Source organism: Ovis canadensis, chromosome 12 (assembly GCF_042477335.2).
Source record: "Ovis canadensis isolate MfBH-ARS-UI-01 breed Bighorn chromosome 12, ARS-UI_OviCan_v2, whole genome shotgun sequence".
Lineage (NCBI taxonomy): Eukaryota > Metazoa > Chordata > Mammalia > Artiodactyla > Bovidae > Ovis > Ovis canadensis.
This window is the reverse complement of record NC_091256.1, coordinates 81,256,563-81,279,817: the sequence shown is the minus strand read 5'-3', so window position 1 is coordinate 81,279,817 and position 23,255 is coordinate 81,256,563. Positions and strand designations below refer to the sequence as shown.

Genomic DNA, 23,255 nt, shown 5'->3' with positions numbered 1-23,255 from the left:
TTCCTCTTTCGTCCCCCAAATTAGGATCGTTTCATTTTGTTTCTTCCCAGGGGCAATAGAGCATAGAACATGCCTACATTTTTTTGTTTCTCACAAATAGATAATATTATGCTGGCTGTTGATCTTATTAGTATGATTTAGTTAATGGGATAACAAAAAAAATTTCATAGTGAAATCACTTTATTATGGTTATCTGGTTTACTTTTTGACAGACTTTCCCCCTTTCTAATTTGATAATAAATAATATTTTAGGTACCAATGTATATAAATATGTATGTTAATATAATGAATTTCAAGGTTTTATTGTTGTTCAGTAGCTAAGCTGTGTCTGACTCTTTGTGACCCCGTGGACTGCAGTATGTCAGGCCTCTCTGTCCTTCACTATCTCCTAGAGTTTGCTCAGATTCAAGGGTTTAGGGTCAACATTAAATCTGGGAGTTGTTTTTTTTTAATGTAAAACCTGTTAAATCGTTAAGTATAAGTGTAGTATAAACCTCGCATCAAAACCAGATGTTTGTGAAGTAGTTTAATGTTTATAACTGACTCTTTATTTCCTATTTTTCTTCTCACTTTCTTGTTGAAAACTATCCGTAGGGTTGTACTTTGGCTTTCTAGCAGATTATTTTTCTTCAAACTACAGACATGTTTAACATCCATAGCTTGTTGACCCCCTGAGAATTCTAATACATGTGGAACAAAACCATATGATGTTCATCAGCAGGTACATACTTTCGCCTCTGTGCTCAGTTGAATACAGTTTTGTGTACTGAATTTAACACAGATCAGTTTCCAAGTTGTAATTTTTAAGCCTTTTCCCAGAAAGCACAGTTCCCAAAGTTTACCAGCAGGTGGCAGTCTACCATTAATGGATTTTTTCTGTCATGGTCTAGGTTGTCCTCTAACATTTGAAAAAAGCTGTCATCTGAAGAAGGGCTTTGTTTTAATTATTTGTATAAAAGAATTGCACTTTAAAGCTTTGTGAGTTACAAAAGCGTTTTGTATTATGGCATATATTGAACAATGTGAGAAGTCTCTTCATTCCTTGGACCTATTAATTTACCAATAGGATAAAACTCAGATCAGTAATGGCCTTAATTGAAAAGTAACGCTGGTGTTCAAGTTTAGATGATTTGAAACCTAGAGGTGCAGAACTCAAGTTTGTGTACTCCTGCCCATTGCTTATAGAGAAGGGGAGTTGCATTTGTAAGGAGCAAAAATTTGTGATTTACTGTTTCTTTCAAAACTGAACAGCAGTGCTGCTGATAAAAATACAAGTAGACTTTGCTCCTCTTCTCAGAGGGGTGGAAGCAGTGATAAGAAGCTGATGTTTCAGTGGTTAAAATCACGAATCAGTGAACACACGGGGACATAGAGTACCAAGTTATCTTTTGATCTGCCCCTTGTAGTACCAAGGGTTGAAGTACGTCTCCCATGTCCCCGCTTCCCTCCTGTTTCCCAGCTCTGACCTTAGAATTATTGCCCAAGTAACTCTGAAGCATGTTAAACAGCTGATGTTTGGTTAGAAAGTAAAGTTGTCGGAAGATTGTGATGAGAACGACTCACTTCTGTGTAAACAGCGTGCAGCCTCTCCCTCACCACTCCTCTCTCCTGGGAATCCTTATCACACATTTGTCCTAAAAACATTGCCCACCTGCCCTGTACTCTGTAATATCAGCAGTGTATCTTTTTATTTTGTGGATGATGTGCCTTTATATTTTGAGAAAATTTTCCAGTAACAGATTCGACAGAAACTTGAGCAAATGCCAAACTAGCAGGGGGGCCATTATCCTGCTCTATAAATAAGTTTAAAAAAGAAAACACACACAGAGAAACCTGTGAATCAACATGTTTTGGTCTAATTGAGGGGAAAAGCAAGATAGATAAATTTTGAAATGCAAATGATCACCTTCTGTTATTTAAGTATAGTTTCTGCCAACTTTGAGATCTTAAATTTTAAAAAGTTATAGTTATTTCAACGATGTATATTCTACCAAGGATGTCCGGTGTGCACAAGTTTCTACAGTGAAACAAAAACTTAAAAAAAAAGTTGTCACATTTTTATATTAAAGAAAATAAATCCAACAACAAAAAGACAAAAACCATGGAGCTTTCTCTGTCTACATCTGTGAAAAAGCCAGCAAATAAATGGCTGCAGCTGCAGGCCCATCAAGAGGGTCTTGAGAATACGAATTCACTGATCAAACCCAGCCCTGTTTTCAAAGTAGAAGCCATTCCTTTTATATTCACTTTGTATCCTTAGATTATCTAGGATGATTCTCTAGAAAGGTTTTATTTTAAATAAACATCATTCGTGGCAAATGGGTTCCTTTCATACCATAGAAACACAGAACAGAGTTCAGGAAAAGAAAGAGTGAAGAAATAGTCCCCAAAGTGGGAATAGATTTTATAGCATGACAATATAAATATAACACTATCTAGTTCCCATCTGAGGAGAGTTTTAGATATTTATTAAGAGATGTCTAGACAGATTCTTCTATTTTTTTAAACTTATTTATTTTAAATTGAAGGATGATTGCTTTATAATATTGTGTTGGTTTCTGCCATACATCAGTCTCCTGTTTTTTGTTAGGAGAGATTTTAGAATAATCTGGAGTATTATAGAAAAAATGGAGTTAATTGGTTATTCTTCTCCAGAGGGCTTCCTTACAGTTACTCTGATTTTATTTGTTTGTATATACACACCTACAAACACAGATTTATGTAAAAGATTTTATGTGCTTTATCATTGGAGCTATTAGCTTATCATAATATAGAATAAAATTTTTGTTACAGTATTTTAAATATAGAGGAAAAATAAAATGTCAAATTTTTTTTTTTACTAGTATTTTTTTCTTAGTGTTCTCGTCTTTTATCATAAAAAAGCAGCTAGAAAATAGTCCTTAGAATATTAAGCACATAAAAACACAAAAGACTAGATTTGAAGGTTTAATATGCAATTAAGACAAGTGAGTAAAATTTGTTTATATGTTAGTTTTTATGCTAACATAATCACTTAAGTTTCCCATTCTAGTGTTAACAAGTTGATATGGTATCCTGTCAGTGTGTCTTTCACCTTTATTTTCCAGCCTATTATGAGCCTTTATAAATGCTTGAGATTTACATTGATATTTTTCATTGAATACTTTTCACACTTGAGAATTTATAGGTGAATGTGTGTGTAAATTGAAGAAGTCCGAAGTGCTTTTTACCGCAGCCCAATCTCCACGCTCCCAGATGTCAAATGACAGCTTTGCTTCGTCTCTTAGGCGATTTCACACTTGGAAACAGCTCACAGCTGACGGTGAAAAGTGAAACAGAAAAACCATGCTGAAAACTATCTGCAAAATTCACTTTTAAAGCATGACATTTATTTACTACCACTCTTTGCTCTTCTTGCCTGATTTTGTCAAATAATCCATGAATATATTTTTGGGGCATAGTCTCTCCTGCCTTTCTCCATAAGCATGCTTTACACACGATTAGTTGCCTTTTAAGCATGGTGTTCTGTGTGACAGTTATGTATTTGATAATTAGATCTAAGACTCAGACCATGGATGGTTTAAAAATACCATGAGGGTGTCATAGGTTTAAGATTTAGAATATTATGATGGAATTGAGAATTATCAAAACTCAAGATTCTGAAATCAGCCATTAACTCATTGCATGACATTAGACAAATTATTTAAGACTTTTTAGGCCTTAATATTTCAGTAGTAAAATAGATTTTTGAACTTTTTCCTTAACATTTTATTTTGAAAAAATTTCAAACATACAGAAAAATTGGAAGAATTGTACACCCATATTTATCTGTCACCTAGATTCTGCAGTTAACATCCTATAATATTAACATTTGCTTTATCATATATCTACCTGAAGTAGATTTATTGAATATTGAGGACATGCCAGATGTCAGATGATCTAATAGCCTTCTTATACAAAGTTTAGTCAAAACTGGAGTCCATCTTATTAAGGCAAGAACTTTTCCCCTGAGGAATAAATACTGATTTCTTGTCTAACATCAGTAAGTTAAAAAATTATTTCACTTGGAGGACTTTCTAAGTATTCTGTTTTTACTCATATATCATTTGTACATAAATGATATGCAATATGGAAATGAGGAGTTTATGGAAAATATTTTCATTTGGAGGAAAAAAGCCAAGACAGCTCTTGAATAGTGTGAAATTTAACTGCCAGGATTTTTAACAAAGTTGTCTAAAAGAAGGATCATTTAGATCTCAGAATTTCTGGTCCTAGGTAACTTCACCATGAGTGAGGAATCTAATTTTAAGCATGTGAAGTTGATAGAGAAAGCAGACGAATATAGATGTATATTTTGAGATAATAATGTTACAACCAGGAAGTATGGCTGTATTTCTGGTCTAGTCTTCCACCCCATAGGAAAAGGAAGAAAAAGGCAAGAGGGAATCATAGAAGTAATTTTAAAAGAGTGAAATATCTGTGGTTAATATTTAAACGTTATGTTTCAAACAGAAGCTCTTTTGTTTGATTTACCCTTAAGCAAAACTTCAACAGTAGCTCTCTTGTACATAGTAAATGTTTTAATGTTTTCCTCGAATGATTAGCGAGTACTTTTAATCTTTTGCCTTTAGTTCCTAATGTTATAAAACTAAATCTATATCTTCTTTGAGAGAAGCAGTATCTTTTCAAGTTTGCCATAGAATAGTGGAAATTTTACACGAGGAAAATTCCCTCCGTCAGTGCACTACACCCCCATCGGTATACCCCTGTGTACTGATGAAGCTTGTGCCCTGAGTATATTAGGTTAGGCAAAAAAAGGTTCAATTCAGCTTAAGTCTTAACCGTGTTCAGGAGGGCAAGAGCTTTCTGATGGAAGGAAGATTAAAGGGTTACTTTATGTTTGTTGGGCTTCCTGGATAGCTCAGTTGGTAAAGAACCTGCCTGCAATGCAGGAGACCCTGGTTTGATTCCTGGGTTGGGAATATCTGCTGGGAAATGGATAGGCTACCCACTCCAGTATTCTTGGGCTTCCCTTGTGGCTCAGCAGGTAAAGAATCTGCTTGCAATGCAGGAGAACTGGGTTCAATCCCTGGATTGGGAAGATCCCTTGGAGAAAGGAACGGCTACATACTCCCGTACTCTCGTCTGGAGAATTCCATGGACTGTATAGTCCATGGGGTCACAAAGAGTCAGAAACGACTGAGCGACTTTCACTTTCACTTATGTATGTTTGAGGGTCTGGAACCTTGGGATCAATCCCTAGGCAGGGTATATCCTGAAGCCTTCATGAATCCCTTAATCATGGGCCAGTCTCCTTCACCTCTGCGTTAAGGTCACTCTGTGTTGAAATAGACCCATTTTGAAACCATACTTCTTATCAGATCAGAATGTGATTTGGATCTAGTGGTAAAAATGAGACAGAGTAATAGAGTGTTTAGTTCTTGTTATTTGGCACTTGAGTAAATAATTTATTAGTCTCTCTTAAGAGAAGAAATTCTTTGGCTATTAGAACTAGAAAATTGATAAGGGTAAATGAATTGATACTGTATTTCACCTCTTCTGTGTAAAAACAAAGTTGCTGTCCATTTCCTAGTACTACCTGATATTGGGAAATAAGGGGTTTACTTCAAGCTTCAGATTATTAAAAGAAAGTTAATTTTCATCTCTTATTTCCTCCTAATCTTTCTCTTTATGATCTTAGACAAATTTCTTTTTTAGAAGAGGAACATGAGATTAGATTCTTAAATAGTTTTAAGTAATAGCTGCATTGTAATGCTTCTTAATTTTAAGACCAGATGTGTTTCTGGCAATTGTTCAGTTAATTGACCTTACCACCATATTATTCTGAAGAAGACAGGGAGCTGTCTTTTACTCCTGATACTTAACACGAAGATGAAAGCTGAGTTCAGCATTACATACCAGAACTCTTGCCAAGCTGCTTTGACCAAATCCTCAATTTTTATACCATGTAAAGTCTTGTCAGTTTGAATCGCCAGGAAGTAACCAGGTCTGATGCCTTCTAAACAGTTATTCATAAATACTTCCTTCCAATACATGTTTAAAAATCCTAAGGTTTTAAAAAATTGATGAGAAAGCAAATAGAATTCCTGAAACTCCCTTCGTAGCAGTGCATGTAGCTCTGCCTGACACAGCAACAGGGCAGCAGGGAGAGGGAGAACCGTGCCTGTCACAGTCAACAGTTCCCAGTTAGCCTTTTTCTCATCAATCAACTGTAATGGCTTTGGTTGGGTAACATTGTGACACCCGATGGCTATTCAGAGTGGCGTTGTTGTGATACGATCAATGGAAAGTGGAGCATGCTATTGGTTTTTTTCCTACCAGAAATGCAGGGTGAGAGTTAAGTAAGCAGGACTGTACAGAGCTCAGAATTACAGTCAGTCAACCAGAAGTCATCTGGTAGTTAGCTGTTTCTTATTTTGTCTCACAAGAAAATGATACAGTAACGGTACCTATAAACTTCCTTGAACCAGTAATTTTTGGCTCTGGAATGCTGCATCTAGTTAAATCAAGGAGTCCTGACCCAACATGGTTGCCAGGTCGCCACGACAACAAGGAATTAAAATATGGGTAGTGAGAGATTCAGAAGTCTGTCAACCCTCCCCTGAATTGTCTTAGTGTGGTCTGTTACTTATGTTCAAGTCTCCGCAATACAACCCAGGGCCCAGGGTTTCATATCATGACATTACCTGGAAACCACCCGAATTAGTCTGGTGGTGGCAGGAAGCAAGGCTAGAGACTGGGATGAGCCAAGAGAGGGCAGGAGCCCCGCCTCCGTCCCGTCACCTGGGGTATGAGGAGAAGCATAGAGCCCGGGCGCTGCAAACTCTCCCCTATGGAAAGTGCCAGCCCGTCTTCGGTCTTGTCTGGTGACACTCTAATGACTCCGAGTGACGCAACAGCAGCAACTTGTAAGCGGTTCATACGCTCTACTTGACAATAAGGTATTTGAATAATCAGTTGAATACAATGTTGAAGGACTTTATGGCATATGGAGCCAGATAACTGGGCAGCTTACATTTTCTGAAATACAGATAAAACTTTATTAAATAACAAAGGAGCAAAATGCCCATTTGAAAGGATGGGCTAGGAAATGCAGATTCCAGGCTCTAGTTAGGGATTATCTCCAGCTGACCCGTTAGCAGCACATTGCATGTAATTGTGTCTGGATTCCTTCCATTGAACATGGGCAGAGGAAAGCTCAGTTTACTTCCCAGCTCTCCCTCCTTCCTACTCCCAGAGCTTTGCAGTCCCTTTTCCTTACCACACGCTGTCCATGCCAGGACAGACTGTAGTCACACTCTGCAGAGGGGAGCCCTGAAGGGTGTCCATTTGACCACACCTCTTCAAGCCACCATCATCTCTTCCCTGGACTATTGCCATCCTCACGCTTAGCTCACTGACCTCCATTTCTACCTTGTTCTAATCTGGGTTTCATCTAGCAGCCAGAGTGATGCTTTTGATAACGTTTAAAACTTTCTGGCCTACTGCATGAAAGATGCAGAAAGACTTGCTGTAGATCTCTGTGCTCAATGAGACTTAAAGAAAATGCATGCAGGGCAGCCTTTGCAGGTGTTTTAATGCATCATGCTACAAAACATGAGGTGGAGATAGTGGTTCAACACACATCTGTTAATGTGCTGCCCACGTGCCAGGTGCTGTGCCTGGGAGCTAGAAACAAGACAGATTTGGTTTGATATTGACAGTTGCTTCTGAAGATTTGTGTGAAGAGACAGCCCAAACAGTAGACATACACAGTTGGTTAACTAGGACACTAATGGACTTTATAGGTGAATAGTTATGTTTACAGAATTGTAATTTACCAAGCTAACAAAGGATATGCTTAGCTGTCCCTCTTCTCACAGTTTAGTTCCATGTATTGTTGGATATATAAACAGAAAAGAAATGTTTTCTTCCGTGTTTCTCTTAGCTCTTTAGTCATTATCTATAGTGGAAGACTAATGCTCAGCCCCTGCATAGAAAATCTTTATACACAGCAAGAGCTGGTGAGAGAAATTGACTAGAATTTTGTAATTCTAGTTCCTTTCAATTAGCAACAGATGCTGCAGGGAAAGACTGTCTGTGTAGAAACACAGGACTAATGTTTCCATGCTCTAGCTGACATGGAATGCTCATTGCAGAAGAAAGATATTCTTTTCCTTGGTTCACATATATCACTAATGATAGATCACATTAAAATAAAAATTTCTAAGGCCATTAATGAAGTCTGACTCTTTTGGAAGAAAGTTAACAAACTGTTTGTTTTAAATTTTACTCAACACTTACAGAATTTATGGAAAACTTAACACCATAGCTTTTTTTTTTGATACTGTTAAAGTGTATGTGGTGCTTAATTTTAAGGTTCGTAAGAACGTGGCTTAATTTTTATATTGTCCTATTCACCAAAGATCTCTCTTTTATTCCAAAAGCTTATATATTTTTCTTACTTTTTTTTTCCCCAAAAGAGAGACTTGGAATCCTTGAGTCATATAATTAACTTCAAAATTTAAAGAATTGTTTTGGGAAGAAAATCCTGTGACATTAGAGAACTGCATTTACCCTCCCCCCCACCTCCCCTCAAAGTATACTTACTATTGATTATCATTTTAATGTATTCTGTAGGTGTATACTTTTAAAATTGTTCCATCATTTTGATATTTGGATCAAGTGCTCCATCATTTTTGTGACTAATTCTTTTAGCATCTAAATATTGGTTTAATTTGCAACAATAGTTGCTTTTTAATTGAGTTTTATATGACCTCTTAGTAACAGTTTCACAATTACTGTAACTTCGAGAGTGAAGAGAAATGAAGTGTCTAAGATTCTATTTATTAAAAAGAAGTGTAGTTAAGGGAAAGAGTTTGGGAGAGATATTTAAATACTCTAAATTTAAATAGAATTTCTCTATATGTGAACATACTGTATTTCCTATCATATCCTGAATGGAAGAGAGCAGCAACAGAATATACTGCCAGAGGGAGGTCAAGGAATTGTCTCTTAGTATTTTTGGAATGTGGGTGAGTAGCTATTTGTTGTTATCAGTAGAGGTAAGGAGAAGGATGCGATGACATGTGTGGGTCTCCCTTAGTGGAAAAACCAGGGAACAGAATCAAGTGACATCACCAGTCTGAAAATGTGCCTTAACAAATGCATCAAAGCCTAAATGTGGAATATCAGATTCCCTTCTTTATCAAGCACCATAGCAGTAATGTCTCTTAAAGAAAAGTAAATTCTAACTCTGGGAATTCAGTTTAAATGCAAGGTAGTTCCTTCTTCATAAAGCTTTATAGGAAGGTTGGTGTTCATTTTTAAAGCTTGGGTTTGAGACACATTTTCTAGCTTTTAAAATTTTCTGTACAATTTCTCGCTTAGTATTATCTACAGTTACTTTTGAGTCATGTCTTTGACAGATCCACGTGGCTTCAATTGTATAGCCCTAAAAGGCAGGGCCTCGGTCAGTAGACAGTACGTGTTGTGATTTCAGTAATGTTGGGATCACCTGGCCTCTCCAGTGCCTCAGACTTCACATAGTCTAAGAGTGTGTTCTTTGCGTCTTTCCCTTCTCTTCTCATACACATAGAGATATTTTTTTTGTCTCCTGAGTCCAGGGTTTCTGCTTTCTTTACTTTTCTGGAGTGAAGCTGCTTATAACACAGTTTTGGGGGCAGGTTAACATTATTATTTTTGATTGTAAGAAGGAGACAATAAACTGACTATCATGAGGACTATAAAACTCTTATTCTATGTTTTAGCAAGCCTTTTGACAATATGGGTTACTAAAGCAGCATTATTTTTCTGAAAAATATCCTAGCTTGTTGAAGTGTTCTGTGAGTTAAACATGAGTGAAACAGAGGTAAACAATTTTTATGTTGTGATATCTTTATTGTTTTATTTAAACTTGTTATTTCACTTGTGAATTTTGGGTTGAATCATTAGTGTGAATCAGTTAGATTTTATATTGTTAGGATATGAGTATTGATAGGGCTAAAATGGGAGTTCTAGAATTTTACTGAAGAGTTCTTAGATATTTGCTGTCCTCCAAAAAATTTGGATGAGTTGAAATGTAATCTGGAACTGAGTTTGTGTTTCCATTACGTTAAACGATAATAGCGGTTCGATTTAGTGACACTGATTCATTTTGCTCACCATCAGGTCTCAGGGGAAGGGAAGAGTCACTGTGGAGAGAAAGGAGAAGAAAGACTGTGGAATGCTGGCTCTTTTTAGCATAATCCCACTCTTCTGGCGTCTTAGGTTAATGGAGAGAGAAGTTATGAGAAAGGCTCATGAGTGCTTTTGAAAACACTTTCAGGATCATAAAATTACAGGTAGAAAGAATGTTAGAAGTCTGGCTGTCCTCATTTTCAGAGAAGCTGAAATACCCAGCTGGGCTCAAACAGTAGCAGAGCTAGAGCCCCATCGGTACATTTCTTTGACTGGAAGACAAAAATCCAGCATCCTTTGATATCACTGTTTGAGTTTTCATGGGAATAACCTGAGAATTTGTTTGTTTCTATAGGAAATAGTTTACTTCCTCCACCGCCGCTCCCCCGCCCCCGCACCCCATCACTTTGCTTAATGCCTGTAGCCCTGCCATACTTATGGAGACTAGGGAGACTGCTCAACCACCCTGGAAACTGCAAATACAGGCTATAGTGTCGGGGGAGGGGTCCGCGTGGGAACTCAACACAGTGGGTTTTATAGGGAAGATATTTTGAAAATTGACAAAGCAGTGGTAGAATTTATCCTTTAAATTTTTTGTTTTCTGCTTTTTTTCCCCCCAGAGATTTAAAAAATTCAAGGTGGGAGTTTAAAGGAATTTCTCAGCGTTACTACATTATACTTTAAAAGAGTGTAAGAGTATAAGAACTTTTAAAAGCAGCCTCACAGATTTGTTTGATATTTCTTTATATTCTCTGTGTTTGACTTTAGATATACATACCTATTCACCTTGTGTTTGTAGTAGCTATCATGTAGCTTTATATATGAATTGGCACTCTTGTTTAATGCTTGAAATTTTGTATAGACTTTACAAATAAGCAGTCTTAGAATATTAGTTTTGATAATTGCACAACCTCAGTCTTCTTTTTGGCAATGAGATTTCAGAGTGTACCTTCAAAATTTTAATCTAAGAATTATCGATCTATAAAGAATGTTAAAAAGACAACCAAAATATTTTATTCTGATTATTAAAAGAAAGTGAGATTCTACTTTAAAACCCTAAAGGAGAAATTTTATAACTCTCTGCTTCCAGTTGTTCTAACATTTACATTTTCTTAGCCATTGGGAGGTCCTTTGTATCTTATCTAAATACAAAACTCTTTGTTGTAGTTCAGAGTTATCCATTAAAATCAAGGACAGTTGGTTACGATGTCAATTTCACATTAATTAATGAATCCCTGCTTAATATAAACTCATTTTGAAGTCGTTCAAGCTGCATTGTTAAGGGGATGGATTTAAGATTGTTTAGTGTCTTTTTCCAGGTTTCCATGAGAAAAAAAATTAACTTTTCAAAGTTGCTGTCTTAGTCCAGTCAGATTAAAGATGATATTCAGCCTAGCTGCCTCCAGATTTTCAGGTACACTTTTTCTTAGATTGGGGCTTCAGTAGTTACTTTAGGCTCAAGTGCTTTAGAAATTCCGCTTAACCAATGGTGGCCAAGGGGTTGAGGGGAGGAAAGTGAGAATTAGGGGAGGGGAAAAGAAGCAGGCTGTTTGTGGAGGAAGGAAGAGGGGAAAAGAAACGGGGAGCAGATGAAGCCGACTAAGGTTGATGGTGCCAGAGTGTCGCCAGCGGTCACACGAGGTGCCGTGTAGCGCATCCTGGACCGTACAGTGAGCCCGCTCAAAGTGGGAAGTGCGTTGGCTGTAGGGCCTGTCTGGGTCTCTTGCTACTGTCTGTGTTGTCTCACATTCAGCCTGAGGCTCGTTTCGAAGCGCTATGTTGGTTGTTACCTACCTGTTAAGGACTCGGGCAGAAAATTGTGAGAGATTTCAAAGCAGCATAAAACACCAATGAACCTTGTTCTTAGACGCCTTAGTTGAGCGAGGTTGCGGAAAACCAATAGAGGCAGAGCACCGTGTCTGTCTCCGCAAGTGCCTCTCAAACTTTTCTGTCCAAGTAGTTCTGACTGTAGAGGTGGTGAAATGGGGACCCCTGAGACTAGTCATGTGATCCTGACATTGCTTTGAAGTCTTTTTATCTTGCAAATCCATGCAAGGTTTACATTCTGTTCCATGATGGGTCTGTGTTTCTTTTAATAATAAAACAATATCCTGCCCCCTCCCACACATAAAAATCTTTGATGCTCGGGAAGATGCACCGTGCTTATGGTGGCATCAAGGAGCCCTCCCCCCCGGCCCACCCCCACACGTGGTAACATTTCACCCCCAGTCGCCTTCCTAGCAGTGATCTGGGAAGCAGGCAAACACATAGTGCTTGGTTGTCTAGGCTGCACTGGTGATGGCAGTTTGGACCTTAGCTGAATTTGAAAGGTCCCTTTATAAATTGTATTAGCCATTGATTACCTTGTGAAGACTCACCCTAGTGACCCTTTGCTCTGTTGTGACAGGAAACCTTTGGGAGCGAGGCTTGGGGTGTGATTCTAGTATAGAGCTCCTCAGGCCATGTTGTTAGACCCTACAACACATGTTTGATTTTCACAACTTAATCTGAGCTGACAGGATCAGGTGTTCCCACTTTGCCTGAACACACAAATATAGTATTCTTTTCTCCTCCAAAGTCTTTCTACGCAAGTAAGTTCTCCATAAGGATGCTTGGAAATTTTAAATAATTTGTGTAAAATGTTAAACACAGTTCCTTACATGTAGTAAGCAGTCAGCAGATGTTAGCTGCTGTTTTATTGTTGCAGCTATCATTATTGCAATACATGCCCACTAGCAACATTCATACACAGAAAGTTAGACTTGGAGGTGCCACATTCAAAACAGATGGCTGGTCATTAACTTGGGGTCTTGAGTTGTGAACATATAACACCTTTATAAAAGTAAGGAGTATATAGTACTTGCTATAGGATTAAAGAAAATGACATAACGTATTCTTGAGCAAGATATTTAAAATGAAAGCCATTAACCCTGCTAGGAGGGAAGCTGACTTTAGCTTCACATTATTTAGCAACGCAGTAAGTACATAGAGTTGTGCAGAGCAATAGTGCCTAGCAGGGGACCTAGTTAGTACTGCTTATAAGTGTTGGTTTGAATGAATCAAATACATTGAGACCTCATTATGGAGACCTGAATGTATACATGCCTGGTTAAGCAAGACATTTGAATGTTACTGAATGTTTAGCGAGAAGCCATTTCAGAATTTTGAATAGGTAAGTGATATAATGCATTGCCTGCCTTAGGCTAGAGGGGAATGTGCAAAAGGTTATATATGATGACAGGGCTGTGGTAAATTTCTTCTGCTTTCCAAACGTTTCTAAGAACACACATCCTTTCCAGAGTTTCTAGAGCACTCTTCTGAAGGTGATGGTGGCTCTCTGTGTGGATGTTGGGAATGGGGTTGGGGGTCGTGTATTTGAATCTGGGAGGGCTAGTGTAAGTACTTTGAATGAGAGCCCCCAAGGAATGGTCCCTCAAAAAAATCTCCTTCAGGAAGTCCGTTAGTGTCAGAATTGTAGATTATACAGCTGAATTTAACCTAGAGGCCCTCAGATCTAATGCCTATGTTAGGATGAGATCAAGTGAATTTCTCAAGGTTCTTAGTCCAGGACTCTTGGTTCCTAGTCTTCTACTGTCTCAAATATGTTCTACAACACGTTAAAGTAGAGGATCGCTTCTCAGGCTTTTGGCTAAGTTCAAGAGCAAACTGTAGGCAGACAGATTCTTACGGAGGACTGACCTATAATAGCTTCATCTGTCCTGCTCCAACAAGCCTGAATGAAGTTTTCATGTCATTTCACTATGTGTTTAAAATTATACCACTTAGATATTCATGTAGGTTAGTAAGTATAGAATGAAAATAAAGATCTCACTATCCCAGAGGCAAAAACTAGAACATTTTGTTGTATTTTCTCACCAGTCTCTTAGGAAAAAAATACATATTTTAAAAATTCAGATTCTATTGTTTTATAGCTTGGTTTTTAAAATTTAATATATCCAGACATTTACTTACGTACTTCAACCTTGTGTGAATACATCATTTAAAATGCTTATGTGGTAATGTTTCATTGATGTGCCAATATATGAGTAACTGACCCTTTGCTGTCAGATAGTAAGGTAGTTCTCAGTTTTTCAAACAAATTGGCTATTTTGTGAATGCAAATGGCTCTCAGGGGATTAGGAGACTTTTGGTCATTCACAGAATAATTTGAGTTAGTTACATATCTATGTTTTCTTCTTACCACCTAGCTGAGAGCAGCTGAGTTAGAGAATAGAGGTTGTCATTTGGTGGATAGCACAACTCGGGGGAAAAACTGAGTGGGCTCTAGTGTGGAGGGTGTAGTTGAACATAGGCCTTTGGCAACCCAGAATGGGGCAGGGATAAGGAAGAAGGTTGCTGCAGTGGAATAATTTCAGTATTCTGTATAGAAATGGCTCTTTTTCTGATGCCTGTGACCTTTAGTTTAAAACTCAAAACTCAAGCTGTATTACAAGTCTTCTTGATTTTCCAACATAGTTGATAGTAGATTTGCTAAGTATCCGTTAAAAGACTGGGCACCTGAGCACCTCTTCCACTTATTATTATTGTCCAGGTTCTAACCTAACTACTTACAAAGCCTTTTCAACACGATTATTGTGAGTTGTGGGCTACCTGCAGACAAATATCAAGCATGTTTTGTCAGTCTAATGGAAATGAAAGGGCAGATACATTCAGGCTTAGTGACTAGTTGGATCTTATTAGGAAAGGACAAGAAGACATCAAAACATGAGTTAGCTAAAAACCTCAAAAATGGTGAAATGAGGAGTTATTGCTGATTTGTGGAGAAACCTGAAAGATTACACTTGAAAACGATTACATTTCAGGAACTTGTGCTGGTGAGAGATAGGGATAACACAGATAAAATTGTAATTTGGAGATATTCTAAAAGCCCTTATCTTAGCCAGTATTTTCAGTTGTGGCTTAAAACACCATATCTGTCTGTACTTCTGAATAACAAATTTGCATTTCACATGCTCCTTCTTTAGTTGAAAACAATGGATTATATAGGAGAGGGGTGATACTATAAACTGGGTCTTAGTTCTGCAGCTGATTTACTGTATGACATTGGACAAGACATTTCACCTTTCTGGTTTCTGGTCTGTAACTCAAAGGATAATTAATACTGGTTTAGATAATTTTCGAAGTTCCTTCTGAAACCTAGAGTCTTTATTCCTAAAACAAAAAATGACCTCTGAGATAGAGTTGACTGTATATTCTCAAATTTGAAAAATTAAGCAAAATGCTGATCTAGTAGATTCATGTAGCTTTTAAGTATAGCATCTTGAAGGTGTCCCTCTATCAGCTAAAGAACAAATGTCTCAGTTTAATATATGACTGCATAGGAAAAAAAAAAAGCAACCACAGTAGGTGACCAAAGGGATAAGTAACTTTCAGGAATTTTGAAAGCCCAGTAGTATTTAGTATGTGCTCTCTCAGCATTAAAAAGGTCACCTTGCTAATACATGTTAATTTTGAGAGTTTAATTGACCTTTGGAATTTTAATATCAACCTTTTTTGGTGTGTTTAGAGGTTGGAGCAATCACGGAAGAAACTGAAGCCTGTGATTGGTGGAGTTTGGGTGCTGTCCTCTTTGAACTTCTCACTGGCAAGGTAAGCAGTGACCTGGAGGTTTAATAAGTTTATCCAGATGCTACCTTGATTTCAAATTGAGAATATTTAGCCTTTGCCTTTAGTTTTTAGGTTGGGGACTAAGTAAGAAAACCTTGATATCAAAAGGGATGGGACACCAGAAAAATGCAAATTTGTCAAGATTCCAGGTTTTTTAAAAAGTAGAATTGTATTACAGTGAATAAATTGATAGTAAAATTCTGTTATGTCACAGTGTTAGCACATAGCAAGATACAAGACTAGACATTCTTTCTCTTCTTTTTCTGTGATTCAATTTTAACAGTTAAACCTGTAAGGGTTGTGTAATAATTTGTTAGAATTCTCTGTTTTAAGCACCTGTCTGAAATCAGGAGGGAATTAGCACTTTAGAAAATTGATGTAGATATTAAAGGTAGCATGATTTTTTTTCTCAACACTAAATTTTTCCTCTCTGTTCTGGCTTAAATACAGAATTCATACTCTTTCTGATCAATAACTTTTAAGTAAGATATTTGACGTTAATAGATTCTAATAGAGCATTGGGCAAATTGCCTCCTGGGAGTAAAATAGAAGAAATGAACAGTCATATCTTTGTAAGCAGTCATCTACCTTAAATATGTAGTTAATACTGAGCTCTTAACATTGTTGTGAAATATACAAATCACCTATAGATAATACATTTGAGGCATAAGGTGCTATACATATAAAAAACATTATTATTATCAAATTCTTGACTTTGGACGTTTTTAAGAACATTACAAAATTTCTGAGGTACAGAATCCTGTTTTAGGTTTTGGCTGTAATGGAATCTTTCTATTATGGACTGTTTTCTTTATATCTAAGGGAAAGGGGCAAGTGGCATAAGCTTATGATGTGATTTTGATGACTGCCTTTTTTCCAGTTATAAGTGCTTTAGGCTCATAGCCTTTGTCCTAGACTGCTTAGAGGGCACTGCGGCGAAGGTGGTTGTTGAGCTGTCTTGTCTTTGCTGTCTGTAAACCCTGTGATGGAACAGAAGATGATGTTACTTTGGATAAGAAGTGTATGTGATTGATTGTTTCAGACTCTGGTTGAGTGCCATCCAGCAGGAATAAATACTCACACCACTTTGAACATGCCAGAATGTGTCTCTGAAGAGGCTCGCTCACTCATTCAACAGGTAATTTAATTGACCTATTGGCCAAGTATATCAACCATGCAAACTGGCAGAACCCACACCTCTAAAACCTTAAAGAAATTAGTTTTGGGCAAGAAGGACCCATTAGTAATTGCACATTCAGAACTAGTACTGTGTATCTTTAGGCTTCTGTTATTATCTAAGTATTGGTGATGTCAAAGAGAACAGTTAAAAGTTGTATTACTTTTTTTTTATTTCTGAAATCCAGGCTAATGTTTAGTCAATTCCATATATCTGTGTAGGCGTGAGATTTAAGTATTGCTTTTAAGCCTGTCTGTAGCTGCTTTATATTTCGTAACCATATACGAATGGCTCCTTTTTTCCTTTTTTTTTTTTTTCAGTTATTGAAGCGTTTATTCCTTAGAGCTAGTCTCGGCATTTCATAAATGGCTATTTTAAATCTTTAATTCATATTGATAAGCTTAAGAATTGGCTGGTTGGGAGAGAAGTGGTAGAAAATCCTGCCAAGTTAAATCACTTTAGAGCCGTTCATGGAACTGGAATATTGCTGTCAGTTAGTGTATCTCTGGTGGCTTTGGAGAAAGAGACCATTGATAATTAAAGTTTGGTGTCCCAGAGGGAGGCTTACTCTAGCGAGCTCCTTAAATTGATTCCCTCCTTTTAAAATGCTTGTCTAGCTTTATGGCAGACTCACCACAGATCAGCAAGAGTTGTCAGAACTGTGATCCCTTTCACTTTTGGGAAAATATCAATGGAAAACTTATTTGAAAAAGATGAAGAACCAAAGTTTTTGTTTAATGAAACATAAATTATTTTTTAAATAAAGGAAAACAAAATTTGTAAAAAAGAAAAAAAGTGAGAGGGAAAAAAAGGAGAAGGGATAATATATTAAGAAAAGATTACCTAGTATTTTCTTAGGCAGTGATTTTGGTTCCATTCAGCAAATATATATATATAAAGGCATGGTGTCATAAGCTGCAAACCTGAGACTCACAAATAGCTATATCACAGATGGATTTGATAAAGGCTATCAGAGAGGTTTAAAAAATACTTTGGCAAGTCAGGATAAAGAGGTGTTCTAACTGATACAGTGGTGGTGTTAAGGAAGGTTTTATGTAATGAGTGTTACTTTCGTGGAGCTTTAGCCAGAAGGTTAGATGTGGGGGAATAGCTGGGAGGGATGAAAAGTTTGAATGAAGGTGAGGACTGAGTCAGAAAGACTCAATTTGGGAAATCAAAAGTTTGGTTTACCTAGAGTACAGGGAGAATATAGGGATGAGTAATAGTAGTAAATGAGTGTGGAAAGAGAAGCTGGGATTCTCTTATCATGAATACCAGGGGAGAATGATAGTATTTAATTCAGTAAAGAAAATTGAGATTTGAAGTTTTTGTGCACAAAGAATGAAAGGATCAGAGTTGTGCTTCAGGAAGATTCATTTGTCCAGAGTATGTAAAATATAAAGAAACATAATTAGGTTGAAAATAGTGAGATGAGAGTACCCTGAGCACTTTGTACAAGGATTAAGAGGTAATGTAAAGATTCATAAAACATTTCATTCTAATGGAGAGAAAGGACATCTCCTCCTCTATTTTCTTCTTATTTGTTGTGGAACAGCAAGGTAAATTCAAAGTCTTTTTTTTTTTTTTTTTTTTGTCTGTTAATTTAAGGAAGGCTAGCAACTGCTGTTGTTTGTTTCTCTTTCTTAAAGAGGTAGTCATCATGACAAATACTGAGACTAGAATTCCCCACAGTAATTAATAAAGATCTGCTGCTCCTGTCTATCAGAATTTATATTGTAAGGAGTCTGAGCTCAGGGTATGTTAAGTTCCCCGATGCAGATGTGTATATATCTTATAGAGCATACTTATATAGTAAAGCAGCATTCTGTCCCTGGCCTGTCTAAGGAAACTACCACTCACGTTAAGGGAACATCATCAGGAAAGGGAAAAGAGGTCTCTTGGCATGATTAGCAATCTGTCATTTTGACTTTCCTCTTCCACTACCTCACAGTTCATAGAGGTTATTTTAAAAAATCATCAAATGATTTATATGGAAAGAATTATTCCACTTTGAGGAGATTTTCCTCCCTTTGGTCTTTTTAGCTGCTTGCTTTCTTCCTAGAGTTCATAATTCCCTGTACCCATGGTTTAGTCATCTCAGGCCAAGTGAATGGTGCTGAAGTAAGCATAGTTACATTTTGAATGCAATTAAAAAATATATATTTACAATTTACAGATCCTCAGAGCATGTATGTTTGTACTTCACAGTGTACATTTAGTTCTTTATGACACAATTGCTTTGTCAGTTGAAAGATATTATATGAGAAAAAGACCATCAAAACAAACTTCTGTGCTTCCATTGCTCAGCTTTATTGTCTATTCTTTAAGAGAAAGAAAGTTGGCAGTGACTGTCCTGGTTTTGCCACTGGTCAACACATTCTCTTAGGAGAGGAATCTTTGTGAAATCTCTCAGAAGATCTGGGATAGTATTAATATTTTAAATGGCAGAATAAGCAAGACAGTTATGGGTAAAACAGTTATATTTTTGCCTATGGATTTATACTTACAAGTTTATAGAAGAGTTCATGAACTAAGGTAAACTGACTTTAGTAAAAGTCAAAATATGAACTTCCATTGGAATTTCATAATGAGGTCATGGTTTGGAGAGAATGGGGGTGGAAAAACCAATTGTAACAAGAAAGAGAGAACTTACATGTTTACATATTTGCTGAAATATTAAACAACATGCTATAGTTTAGTTAATTCTTACCAATGTGTAGTATTTTAGTTTTATATTCAACTGTTTGATGCCTTCCAAACCTCAATCAGTAGATATGAATTGTCTGATTTTGAAAATGGATTTGCTATGTTAGAATGTTCTTAGATGTTTGTTTTATAATAACAGCTTTTCTCTTAACACACTTTAGCAACTTCTAACATAAAAAGTCTTTGTACTCAATACACTTTAATAAAAATTCATTTTGAATGCTGGATACAATAATGTCAAGTGAAAAGACTGAGAGTACAGTCTTTTGAAGTATATACTTCACTGCCCTTGTGGATTTGGTAATATCAAAGTGAAGTAATAGATTCTTGGCATTTGTAGATCACACACTCATAAGGCAGTGTAGTGTTGTGGTTAACAGCATGGCTTCTGGAGACTTAGTACCTGAATTCAGATCGTATCCTTGCCGTCTACTGCCTAATATGACCTTAAACAAGTTTCTATCTTCTCATCTATAAAACAGAAATAATTATAGTAACTATTCATAGAGTTGTTGTGACTTCGATGAACTAATTTATACAAGGCAATTAGAATAATGCCTAGTACACAGTAAATGTCACATAAAAACTTTGTATTATTATTATTGATAGAGCAGCATTGGGAGCTCATGATGTGTAGTAATTTATAATTTGATGAAGTATGTAGTTGAATTATAGTGTAGGGTTGCCAGTGTAAGAGGAGGCAACTACTGGTGATACATGTTGAGAAGGTCTAGAAAAGTAGTGGATTGGCACCCAATAGGAAATCAACTGATATTTTTATATGAATAATTGAATTAATGATTAGTGAATGAAAGAAAAAAATAGAAATAAAGGAAAAACAAGAAACAAATGTGTAGGTTTAATTTGAGTAGTGGGATTTCCTACAGTTGTGGAACCACTAATGTAATCATCCAGATATTTTATTGCAGTTGACTAAATTCTGAAGAAAAAAACTATATGCTTTAGGGATATTCTTATATGTGAATAACTAGCCATGTATGAGAAGGTTGGAAAGTTCTCTTCTCAAAAAAGGAAATTATAAAGTTAGACAGACTTGGCAACCCTTTTCAATCACTGGTTGACCCCTAAGCTATGCAGGCACAGGAGTGACCCTTAGGAAACCAAGCTTAAAAATGAAAAAAAAAAAACAACTTTTTTTGTTAAGAAAGGAAAAAAAAATGAGCAGGTCTGTCAACCTCTGCTTATTATAGTTGGAGGTGGGGGTGGGGGAAAGCAGATTTACAGATCTAGCTGGAAAAAGTTACCAAACAAAGAATGAACCAACAAACAGCAATGATAACTGTCTTCATGGAAAGAATGACTCGAGTCACTAAAATATATTGTCTAAGATGTCTCATTTTTAGCAAAATATTGTAAGATATTCACAGAAACAAAATAGGCAGAGAAAAAGAGCAGTCAATAGGAATTGCTCTTGGGTGTCCCCAGATTTTGGATATAGTGAAGACTCCAAAGCAGTTATTATAGTTATATTCAAAGAACTAAAGGAATCTGTGTATAAATAACTTAAAGGAAGACTTCCCTGGTGTTACAGTGGATAGGAATCTGCCTACCAATTCAGGGGACACAGATTCGATTCCTGGTCCAGAAAGATTCCACATGCCGTGGAGCAGCTAAGCTTGTGCACCACAGCTGCCGAGCCTGCAGTCTAGAGCCTGCGTGCCACAACTACTGAAGCCCGTGCACCTAGAACCTGTGATTCACAAGAGAAGTTGCCGCAGTGAGAAGCTGGTGTGCCATGACAAAGAGAGTAGCCCCTGCTTGCTGCAGCTAGAGAAAGCCCGCACGTGGCAACAAAGACCCAGAACAACTGAAAATAATTAATTAGAAAAGAATTAAAGGAAATCGAGACAATAATGAATCAATAAATAAAGATTCTCAATGATATTGAAATCATTTTTTTTTTAAAAAAAAGAGCCAAATTGAAATTCTCAAGTTGGAAAGCACTGTAATTGAAATGAAGAATTAAATAGGTGAAAATAATTCCCTGGAGCATCTCAACAGCAATTTGAGACAGATGAAGGAAAAGTCAAAGAACTTGAAGACCAGGAGATAGTAATTATTCAGTCTGAAAATCAGATTAAAAATGTCTGAAGAAAAATGAACAGGGATATGGAGAGCTGTAAGATGATATTTTAGTTTAGTTCAGTTGCTCAGTCGTGTCCGACTCTTTGCGACCCCATGAATCGCAGCATGCCAGGCCTCCCTGTCCATCACTAACTCCCGAAGTTCACCCAAACTCATGTGCATCGAGTCGGTGATGCCATCCAGCCATCTGATCCTCTGTCATCCCCTTCTCCTCCTGCCCCGAATCCCCCCCAGCATCAGGGTCTTTTCCAATGAGTCAACTCTTCGCATGAGGTGGCCAAAGTATTGGAGTTTCAGCCTCAGCATCAGTCCTTCCAATGAACATCCAGGACTGATCTCCTTTAGGATGGACTGGTTGGATCTCCTTACAGTCCAAGGGACTCTCAAGAGTCTTCTCGAGCACCACAATTCAAAAGCATCAATTCTTCACTGTCTTCTTCACAGTCCAACTCTCACATCCAGTACATCAAAATACATATAATGGGAGTTCCAGAAAGAGAGGACATAGAGAAAAGGGCAGCAAAAAACGTTTAAGACATAATAGCTAAAAGCATCACAAATTTGATGAAGAACATTAAAATGCATTCGGGAAGCTTAGTGGATATTAAGTTGGAAAATACAGAGAGATCCACATGGGGATATTTCATCTTTCAATTGTTGAAAGACAAAAACAAAGATGAGAATTTTGAAAGCAGCCAAGAGCAACTTGTATTCAAAGGAACGTTGATGTCTAACTTCTTATCAGAAACAATGGAAGACAAGTTAGTGGAAAGGCATATTTAAAATGTTGAAGTAACTTTCAGCCAAGAATCCCTTATCCAGCAAAATTGTCCTTCAAAAAATAAAAATGAAATAAAGACATTTCCAAGTAAAGACAGAGCATTCATTCCTAGCAAACCTGTCTTATGAGGAATAATACAGGAAGTCCTTAGGCTGAAAGTTACTGTATAGTGACTTAAATTTATAGAAAGGAAGAGTGTTAGAAAGATAAATATGCGTTAATAGAGAAGACTAAATATGTTTTTTTCTCATTTCTCTGCTCAACTTCTTTTAAAAAACATAAGGTTGAGCAAAGCAATATTTATAATATTATGCTGGTAGGTTTATAACATATGTAATATATAGTATTCAATGACTATGTATGTAGTATTTAATGACATATAGATATAATATACAGTATTTAGGGCTTCTCTGGTGGCTCAGTGGTGAGGAATCTGCCTACCAATGCAGGAGACTTAGGTTCAGTCCTGGGGTTGGGAAGATCCCCTGGAGAAGGAAATGGCAATGCATTTCAGTATTCTTGCCTGGAAAATCCCATGGACAGGGGAGCTGGTGGACTACACTCCATGGGGTCACCAAAGAGTCACACATGACTTAGTGACTAAACAGCAACAACCATACAACATTTAAGACAAAGGAAGGCAGAAGGGATAGAACCAGAGTAGAGCAAAATTTCTTCATTTCACTGGAAGAAGCAAGT

General features: G+C 37.0%; 1 protein-coding gene across 10 annotated transcripts in view; it reads left to right on the top strand.

The window, feature by feature from the left end:
- The window catches only part of RPS6KC1 (ribosomal protein S6 kinase C1), a 210,675-nt gene that overhangs the window by 177,186 nt on the left and 10,234 nt on the right, over positions 1-23,255 (top strand). For all 10 annotated transcript variants that reach the window (XM_069544174.1, XM_069544173.1, XM_069544172.1 and 7 more), the window contains 2 exons: positions 15,686-15,768; positions 16,829-16,924. In XM_069544174.1, coding sequence (XP_069400275.1) covers positions 15,686-15,768; positions 16,829-16,924 — 179 coding nt within the window. The remainder of the gene's footprint in view (positions 1-15,685; positions 15,769-16,828; positions 16,925-23,255) is intronic.